General features: G+C 43.7%; 1 protein-coding gene across 2 annotated transcripts in view; it reads left to right on the top strand.

Moving 5' to 3' along the window:
- The first annotated feature begins 551 nt into the window (after positions 1-551).
- The window catches only part of LOC135105038 (solute carrier family 2, facilitated glucose transporter member 3-like), a 26,567-nt gene continuing 16,235 nt past the window's right edge, over positions 552-10,883 (top strand). Inside the window, exon 1 of one of the 2 annotated variants that reach the window (XM_064012942.1) lies at positions 552-697. In XM_064012942.1, the coding sequence (XP_063869012.1) occupies positions 668-697 (30 nt within the window). In that variant the 5' untranslated portion in view covers positions 552-667. Of the gene's footprint in view, positions 698-7,049; positions 7,557-10,883 lie in introns of those variants that run through there. The other variant, XM_064012941.1, reaches the window with a different exon arrangement.

Raw genomic sequence — 10,883 nt, 5'->3', positions numbered from 1 at the left:
TACAGAGTTTCCATGGCTCGCCTTGTGGTGTAGTGTGTCAGAGCTCGCTCCCCATTTCTTGCATCGAACCCGCAGCTGAGCTGCGTGAGGGGATTCATCGCGCCGGGTTGCGTCAGTCGGCCCCCATCCCGTGTGAGTAAGCGGCAGCAGGCAGGGTGACCTGTAATGATGATTCAGGCCACCGGCAAGCCTGTGTGCCCCTTAGAGGGATCACAAGATACTAGTGTAGAAGACAATTCCTAATACTCCGGTCAGTGCAATGTATCCAGTGGACGTGCTTCTGCATCAGCCATAACATTGGTCCGTATTTAAATACTCTATCTTATATTCCGATTCCCACTACTCAGCACATGAAAAATCCTGGAGTACGTTTGATCCCCAAACTTTCTGAAGCCCAGAGCACCAGGCAGGTCCACCAGATCACAACCGTGGTTGCTGATTTTTGCCTTTAATAATAACTATCTCCGTTAGCAACAAAAGTAACAGCTGCATCCACTTACGTCATTACTTGCTCCGAGGAGCGTGCTGCTGCAGAAAGCCTTAGTTAACACGGGTGCAGACACCTTCCGGACAAAGGGCATCGGCAGCAGCCCGCAGTGCCTCCAGTCAGTACAGAGCTGGGCACTACACCGCGAATAGCTCAGTCTAGTCCAGCACCGCCACCGTAATGTATTACCCGACTTCAATTTTTCACATGGTAAGCTCCCTAGACACACACACACACACACACACACACACACACACACACACACACACACACACACACACACACACACACACACACACACACACACACACACATCTAGAAAGAAACACTCAATTAGAAAAAAAATAATAGACGATCAAACACAGGAACAAAATATGCCAAAGATTGACGGACAGAAAGACAATCTAAAATAGACAAGCAGACAGAAAAAAAAAATGTAATAAATCATGTAAAACAATAGAAACCAAGAAGAAAAAGAAAGGAAAAGAAAGAAACGAAAAAGAGAAAGAAGAACATGGCGAGTGAATGAAACGTGTTGGTGAGAGGAATAAAAAACGGATAATATGGTCATACATTGCCAGACAGACTGACAGGCGGAGAAATAAAATAACAGTTCAACACACTCAAAGAAAATAAGAAAACACACACACACACACACACACACACACACACACACATACACACACGCGAAAAAAATCAACAAAGATCCATCGACAGAATTTTGACAGATTGGTGTAAGCAGGCAGGCAGACATCTTAGCTAGATGTTGGTAAGAACAATCTGTTAAAAACAGCTGAAACGCAGAAACGTTTGAGAATGCAGTCCAAAATTCGTATCTCTTGCATAACGCAACAACTGATGAGACTGGAGCACCGCCACACACGAATACCGATAAGGATGATGTAGCCCACAGTGGTAGGCCCGGTTCGGCTGAACAACTAACTGCTATTTAGCGAAGCTAATTTTTTCGTAAGCTCATTAACACTTTTACTAACTTTGGAAACTGTCAGCGGATCAAACAGCTTCCGCTATTGTAACTTTAAGTCCCTGAATTTAATCCTCTCTATGTATGTTTTTAACGGTTTTAGAGACAAAATACCAAATCAAAGGTAAATTCGTATAATAAAAGTTGGCCGATAATGGTTAACGCTAGCTTTCGCTAATTTCTTTAGCGCTTTAGCGGTTAAGTGTTAGGAAAGCTAACTTACTAGTTAGCAGATTACTGGTTAGTGAAGGTAAGTTTTCGGTTAGCGCTTCCCAGCTTTGGTAGCTGACACAGACGTGATGGATGAACAGTGCAGCTAAAATCATGGATGAGTGCCTCGAGGTCCCGCACGTGCTGAGGTCGGCCTTCAGCACCACTTGACTAACTCATACCGGTTCAAGCCAGTCAACTTAAGTGAAACTACAATGTAAATCTAACAGTTTGCCCTTAACCTAGGACACGGTTCTTATTGGATTAAGTAACAGCCTTGGGGAGTATTTGTTGAATGAGACAAATAACCTACTCAAAAGATATGATTTGGATATTTTCTCTCGGTAACACATTATGTGACTGAATAAATTTCAGGGACTGTATTCTCAAGCATTTGGACGTTTTATTTCAATTAGTACTTTTGACAGACTAGTGTACTACAGTGAACATATTGGTGTTGCTCACTTATATTTTCATGATTCTAATGATAATTTATAGAGGATTCTGTATCACGTAGGAGAAAAATACCCAGGAAAATACAAATAATAGCAATCTCTGTAGCCTTTAAGGGAGGACAAGTGTTTTATAATACGAGAAATAAAAGGTGTTGCTTTATTGTTTCCATTTTTTTTTTTATCTGGTGCGCCAAGACTCGGCCAGGAAAGATGGAAGTCTCTTCCCATTGAATCCAAAGCGACGTGACCTGCATAACGTAGCCAGTGTAATAATAATAATCAGTGTGTGTGTGTGTGTGTGTGTGTGTGTGTGTGTGTGTGTGTGTGGTGTCATGAAACAGAGTTAGGCGATCTGGCTAAAGCAAGGAAGTGAATGCGTCTGTGGCATCCTTTCAGTGCCGCTGATGTCACCTGTATACATGTGTCTTACTGTTGTAACTTGTGTCATAAATATCACCGACTTCTTCCGTCACCGTTTCCCATTGTCAGGGGTTGGTGTTAGGCGCGAGTCATCCTTCTCTTGTTCCTCATATACATTGCATCTTTTGTTGTTCCTGTTCTTCCCAACTCAGCTTCACCTCTCCACCACTCTGTCTCTCCCTTGATCTTCCTCTCGTAAATGTTTCCCAGGCTCTTTCAATAGGTTTCTCATTTTTTCTTCTTACCAGATACACAAAATATTATTATTTTTTTGTTTCCTTATCACGTTTGTAATGTGCACGCCAACGACTGTCGTGCCCAATATCATGCTCTCCTGAACGTCACAGAAATACCGGGAAGTTGAACCTGAAGGCGGAATAAATATTATGCAAAGACAGACGCTCTGACTGAGTTAAACCTTGGTCTTGGAGATATAAACGTGCAGCGGCTAAGACATCGGGAACAAAGCAGCTCTTAAGAACCAATATCGGTGCTTCGCGGGTGCTGCACACTGCTGGACAGCCTATATGATTCACAGAACTCTCATCTATCTTAGTTCCTTAACCCTTACAACCTGGGTGACTCCTTGCAATATACTGAATCAGCCCACTGCAACTCCAAATCGTACCAAACAATGTACTTTTAGACCAAGAATTTTCCTGGTCACTTCACACAGCTCACTGATTTTAAGGCATCACCCTTGAAACCTCGTAAAATCGTGCAATCTTGGCCTAAAATAAGAGTATAAGACAGCCACGGGACTCAGAGGGTTAAGCATTCCCACTAATCAGCTGTGCTAAGATTTCTCTTAGCAGTCAGTCCTTCAAGCGACTCTAGCGAACTGTCAACATCTACCTTTCCTTCTTGCTGGAAGTTTGCCTGCATTCAACCTGTTCCTAAAAAGGGTGACCGTTCTAATGCCTCAAACTACCGTCCTATTGCTTTAATTTCCTGCCTATCTAAAGTTTTTTTTAATCTATCCTCAACAAGAAGATTCTTAAACATCTATTACTTCACAACCTTCTATCTGATTGCCAATATGGGTTCCGTCAAGGCCGCTCTAATGGTGATCTGACTTTCCTTACTGAGTCTTGGTCATCCTCTTTTAGAGATTTTGGTGAAACTTTTGCTGTTGCCTTGGACATATCAAAAGCTTTTGATAGAGTCTAGCACAAAGCTTTGATTTCCAAACTACCCACCTACGGTTTCTATCCTTCTCTCTGTAACTTCATCTCAAGTTTCCTTTCTGACCGTTCTATTGCTGCTGTGGTAGACGGTCACTGCTCTTCTCCTAAATCTATTAACAGTGGTGTTCCTCAGGGTTCTGTCCTGGCACCCACTCTCTTCTTATTAATCATTAATGATCTTCTAAACCAGACTTCTTGTCCTATCCACTCCTACGCTGATGATACCACCCTGCACTTTTCCACGTCTTTTCATAGACGTCCAACCCTTCAGGAGGTAAACATTTCACGCAGGGAAGCCACAGAACGCTTGACTTCTGATCTTTCTAATTTCCGATTGGGGCAGAGCAAACTTGGTATTGTTCAATGCCTCAAAAACTCAATTCCTCCATCTATCAACTCCACACAACCTTCCAGACAACTATCCCCTCTTCACTGACACTCAACTGTCCCCCTCTTCTACACTGAACATCCTCGGTCTGTCCTTTACTTATAATCTGAACTGGAAACTTCACATCTCATCTCTAGCTAAAACAGCTTCTATGAAGTTAGGTGTTCTGAGACGTCTCCGCCAGTTTTTTCTCACCCCCCCCCCCCCTGCCAGCTGCTAACTCTGTACATACTCATGTATGGAGTATGCTTCACATGTCTGGGGGGGTTCCACTCATACTGCTCTTCTAGACAGGATGGAATCAAAAACTTTTCGTCTCATCAACTCCTTTCCTCTAACTGACTGTCTTCAGCTTCTCTCTCACCGCCGCCATGTTGCATCTCTAGCTGTCTTCTACCGCTATTTTCATGCTAACTGCTCTTCTGATCTTGTTAACTGCATGCCTCCCCTCCTCTTGCGGCCTCGCTGCACAAGACTTTCTTCTTTCTCTCACCCCTATTCTGTCCACCTCTCTAACGCAAGAGTTAACCAGTATCCTCAATCATTCATCCCTTTCACTGGTAAACTCTGGAACTCCCTGCCTGCTTCTGTATTTCCACCTTCCTATGACTTGAATTCCTTGAAGAGGGAGGTTTCAAGACACTTATTCATCAATTTTTGACTACTACTTTGACCCTTTTATGGGATTGGCATTTCAGTGGACATTTTTTTTTATTGGATTTTTGTTGCCCTTGGCCAGTGTCCTTCCTACATAAAAAAAAAAAGAAGTAACACATCTCAGTCGAACTATATCATAACCCTAAAGACTTTTGAGCTGAATTGCTGGACAAAAGTAAAAGTGTACATATACATACTTTACTAACCACTTTCACAACACCAGTTACAACACTGCACATCTGAACATGGGATGGAACAAAATGGAACAGTTGTATGTATGTATGTGTGTGTGTGTGTGTGTGTGTGTGTGTGTGTGTGTGTGTGTGTGTGTGTGAGAGAGAGAGAGAGAGAGGAGAGAGAGGAGAGAGAGAGAGAGAGAGAGAGAGAGAGAGAGAGAGAGAGAGAGAGAGAGAGTTGAAAAGTACACAAATAACATAACAAGCTGAAACAATGAGGGAAAAAAAAAAATAATAATAATTTACGTACCACGGGCTCCACATACATTACTTTCGGTCACTACCAAAACCAGCGCGGCACCAGCAGCCTCACCCACGAGACACTAGGTACTTTGCTGTATTAAATTTTGTTAGTGCAGGTACTTAATATCAAGGGATCTGTCCACTAGCGTCTTCTTCCTAACATAAACTTTTAACACACACACACACACACACACCCACTCTCTCTCTCTCTCTCTCTCTCTCACCTCTCTCTCTCTCTCTCTCTCTCTTCTCTCTCTCTCTCTCTCTCTCTCTCTCTCTCTCTCTCTATCTCTCCTTCTCTCTCTCTCTCTCTCTCTCTGTGTGTGTGTGTGTGTGTGTGTGTGTTTGTGTGTGTATGGAATTATGAGTGACGACTCCTTATTCCCCTTATGACTTCCTCTTAATCTTTCTTCAAAGTATTACATTTGAACCTTGGCTATTATAGGTCGGTGCTACCTTCACGCAGGTAAGTGTGGGTGAAGGTAGCATTTATGTGATGCTGTAATTGATATAATGACTGTGGTCTTTCTTTTAAGTGTGCCTCATCTAAGCTTGATGTGGAGATAATTGTTGCATCATTTATGTATTTTACTTTTATTGATTAATCTATTCATTCATTCTTCTTCTTCTTCTTCTTCTTCTTCTTCTTCTTCTTCTTATTATTATTATTATTATTATATTATTATTATTATTATTATTATTATTATTATTATTATTATTATTGTTGTTGTTGTTGTTGTTGTTGTTGTTGTTATCATTATTATTATTATTATTATTACTATTATTATTATTATTATTATTATTATTATTATTATTATTATTATTATTATTATTCATTAGCTGTTATCCTGTGATTCAATTATCTGAACAAAAAATTGATACCGTGAAAACTGTGATATTCTCTTTTCAAATACTGTTGACAGAAAGGAATTGCCCAAAACCTCAGGTGTGGACGGCATTTATCTCCCTTTGAGCTATTTATACCACATCACTTAGAATATTAGCCAGCAACAACTTGCGCTTGATGCACACTAACGACGAGACATACTGTTATGTAGCAAGAGGTAGCTAGACACTTGTCACGGTGGCACAGCGTTTCCAGGATCTGTGGCCACATGTATAGTTCTTTCATATTTTAAATTTTCTGGAATAGAAAGGACTGAGAAATTATTATCACACTGGCGATCACGCATACACGAGGCATGGTAATTGTACCAAATGAATGCGTGACACTGACAGGCGACTGTGATCTGCATGATAAGCAATGACAAACATGACATGAAAAATATTAACTATTCACACTAGGGGAACTTTTAAATTCATATATTTTTTTTTCACTCACCTGTGATAAATAGGGAAAAGGAACACGTGTAGTCTATATCCATATGTCCTACCATCACCATCACCACCATCACAGCCACCACCACCAGCACCATCACCACCACCATCACCACCAACAACAACAGCAGCAACATTATCATCAACAACAACAACAACAACAACAACAACAACAACAACAACAACTTGGAAGTGATGATACAGAATGGACACGAACATACAATGTGATAGACTAATTGGAGAGATCCACTGACGAACACCCTGGCTGAGCCAATCATCTCCCTTGCATAAGAAGTGATTCGGACGCATAATGAGGGTTGTGTCACCTTCCCTCTCCTGCCCCTCTTCCCCCGACATCCCGCTTCCCTGTACCCAATCTCCTGTGCATCTGCCCTCGCCACGCACCCCGGCCTGCCACCCTCAGTCAGCCTGCAGCTTCCTCCCGCTCAGTGGCGGCGCGAGACGGCGAAGCAAGAGTGCATAATAATCTAGGATTGCACACCACGGTTGTTGTTGCTACGGTAACGCCTTATTCATTGAGCTGGTTTGAACTGGTTGGTGGAGCCGAAGGAGGGGTACAGCAGAAACGCTGCATAGTCAGCACCAGGAGCACCAGCAGTAGCCCACCGGTAGCTCCGCTCCACTCCGCGCGCTCAGCGACAGCTAGTGTTGGCGGAGGCGCGGAAGGGTGAGGACGTCGGCTGGGTTTACACAACACACACCCACGCTCCTCGGCGCCTCACTCATCGATCCCGCCCTGCCACGTGTTCACCAGAGTTCTTGACCTTTCATCTCAAACAGAAGAAAGAACACGTCTTAGGATTCTTTCGATTGTGGCGTCATCTGCCGAGGCTCTGCAGTCACCACCACCAAGGATGTCTGGGAAAATACTAGTGAAGCAGGAGAGTGATTCCGCCAAGCCGTTCCTCGGCAGCCAAGCTAACGAAAGGGTAAGCGCCCGCCGCTATTTATACAACACCACTATTGTTCTTTTCGGCGCCCTGCTGCCTGCCCTGCACGGAGTGAGGACGCGGCACAGGTATAGCGGCCTAGGCAAGGCACCTAAGGATGGAACCCCCAAGCCATTCACCTCTCCTCATCAGACCTGTTCTCACCTCACCTCCAAGCTTTATGCAATAGAGCGCTGGTCGCTGCCGTATTAATGACCACAAATAAAATGTCAAGACTGGGTGTGGTTGTGATTGATTGAGGGTCGGGCACTCACGCCCAGACGGAACCACTACTCTGCGGTAGAAGTAGCACTCTCATGTGGTTTTATCACGGCTGTATGGCGGGTATACATACATTCTGTCTGTGTCTCTGCCTGTCTACTTCTGCTTGTCTGTTCGTCTCTCTCTCTCTCTCTCTCTCTCTCTCTCTCTCTCTCTCTCTCTCTCTCTCTCTCTCTCTTACGCACATGCGCAATCTGCTTACCTCTTCATCAACTTCTTTCATACAGCAGGACGAAGACCTCATTCCTCTTCTCATCTCCATCAATTGCTCGTCTGTTTTACGCCATCCTAGCAACCACACCTCGCTGTCTATTTAATGTCGGTCTAGTCCCTCTGAACCTTCTTTTACCATCCCTAGATTGCAATTGTCCATTTATTATCGTCTGTCCAGCGCGTGGTATGTCCTATTCACTCAGCTACCTACCGCCTGTCTTTATTATCTGACACTGTGAGAATTTATTGCCTGATCTCTTCTATGATTTACTCCTCGTGTACGCCACCCGAACAGCCTCTCGTAGTTACGCATGCTAGCTGGAAATCTTGCAACATATACTTCATCTTGTTCACGTGGCTCGATGACGTAAGGATTGGCCAACATTTCCACTAGCCCACGCAAATTCAAGGAAAAGCCAAGCAGCCCTTTGTCTTTCTCAATTGATGGTCACGAGAGAGAGAGAGAGAGAGAGAGAGAGAGAGAGAGAGAGAGAGAGAGAGAGTGTGTGTCATGTGTTTGACCGAAATATGTATAGACAACGCATGCATGTACGCACACAACCACGAAGTAACAGACAGCAGTACGCTAACTATCAAATGAGCTGAGCCGATTAAGTAATTACAACGTTTTAATATGAAACCATCCCGTGGCCGCGTGAGACTCAAGTCAAACGGATTACAACAAGAGAAGAGTGCAAGAAAGGAGTCTTACATTGTACGAACGATTCTCACGCCTACAGTGTTGAATGGGCAATATGAAAACATTCCATATCACACACACACACACACACACACACACACACACACACACACACACACACACACATACACACAAATGTAAATCAAGTGGGAGAGGTTGGTGATCTGGCGGGCGAGTAGGCGACCAGAATAAGATTACGTAATATCTCATCGCGATTATTTAGGAGAGGTTCGTGGTCTGGCGAGCGAGTAGGCGACCAGGATAAGATTATGTAATGTCTCATCGTGATTATTTAAGGCTTGAATATGTCCAGTAGAGAGAGAGAGAGAGAGAGAGAGAGAGAGAGAGAGAGAGAGAGAGAGAGAGAGAGAGAGAGAGAGAGAAGGGGGAGGACGTCTAGTGCATGGGAGGAATACAGCAGCAGTAGAATGGTCGAGATGTTCGAAAAAGGCCATTGTCCAGTATTACAATGAGAGACGTTAAAGAAGATGTGTCAGTGTTGTCGCGTTGCAAAGCTGAAGTAGGTAAATGAGGAAGAATCTGAAGGGCAAGCATAACACTACTCTCTCTCTCTCTCTCTCTCTCTCTCTCTCTCTCTCTCTCTTCTGAATGACGAGGTAACAGTAATCTTACTCGTTATCTCTCTTTCCCTAACACACAACAAGAACTTAATACACACATCTACTGTAGTATATATCTTGCAACTCTCTGCTCAGTCTATAGTTAGTATATTGTTATCTTATCTACGCCGTCTATTTTGTCTGTGTGTGTGTGGGTGGGTGGGTGGGTGGGCGGGTGGGTAGATGTGTAAAGCGCTATGATACTTTCCCGTGAAGGCCCCACAAACGAGTTTTTTTTTTTTCTTGTTTTATATAGGAGGGACACTGGCCAAGGACAACAAAAATCCAATTAAAAAAATGCCCACTGAGATGCCAGTCTCAGAAAAGGGTCCAAATCGGTAGTCAAAAATTGAAGGATAAGTGTCTTGAAAACTCCCTCTTGAAAGAATTCAAGTCATAGGAAGGTGGAAATACAGAAGCTGGCAGGAAGTTCCAGAGTTTGCCAGAGAAAGAGATGAATGATTGAGGATACTGGTTAACTCTTGCATTATAGAGGTGGACAGAATAGGGGTGAGTGAAAGAAGAAAGTCTTGTGCAGCGAGGCCGCGGGAGGAGGGGAGGCATGCAATTAGCAAGATCAGAAGTGCAGTTAGCAAGAATATAGCGGTAGAAGACAGCTAGAGAAGCAACATTGCAGCGATGAGAGGGCGTGGCGCTGCTCCTGCATACTTGCATGCCAAGATGGGGGTTCATACGGCACTCTGTGAGCCGCGCTTCCCACCATTATAACGATATCATCTAACAACCATAGATATATAGAACAGATATAATTACACACAAACACACACACACACACACACACACACACACACACACACACGTCTAACCCAGATTCCAAATTTACCAGATGTTCGGAAAATTTGTTCCCTACATCACACACCAGGGAAATGCGCCACGCATACGTTCCTGTTTACGTTTCAATCGTCATATAATCGGTCGTCTATTCTCATCCAGGAATTCGATTAAACTTTTCACCTTGTTTTTATTTAACTCTTATGATGAGCAGCTATGCGCAGCTTACGTGTTTCATGACTGAATGTTAAGAACAAACAATCTCCTACGAGTGATTGTCGATCGTTTCTTCGTGTTTGGGGATCCTTAAGACAAGAACCTATGATGGCCAAGAAAATCATCTGGAATGTAATCAAGAAACGACATTTTCCCTTCCTCATTATGGCCAAGAAAATTATTTACATTTTGATGTGATCAAGAAAACATTTTTTTCTCTCCTCCAACACACACACACACACACACACACACACCACCACCACCACCACCACCACCACCACCACCACCACCACCACCATTACCACTATCACCACCACAACAACAATAACAACAACAACAGCCTGCGTCATGAAGGAATATTCTCGAAACACGCGGTCAGTCACGTGGACACAGATGTAATGAGGACATTCCTGTTCCTCTTCTTGGGCTGAGAGGGAAGCAGGGGAGCATGACCACACCTCACGCCCCGGCCCCATCCCGCCTGCCTAGCTGCTGCCCGATCAA

The sequence above is a fragment of the Scylla paramamosain genome, chromosome 11 (assembly GCF_035594125.1).
Source record: "Scylla paramamosain isolate STU-SP2022 chromosome 11, ASM3559412v1, whole genome shotgun sequence".
Classification (NCBI taxonomy): domain Eukaryota; kingdom Metazoa; phylum Arthropoda; class Malacostraca; order Decapoda; family Portunidae; genus Scylla; species Scylla paramamosain.
The sequence above is the reverse complement of the archived record's forward strand: the minus strand, read 5'-3'. Positions and strand labels throughout refer to the sequence as shown.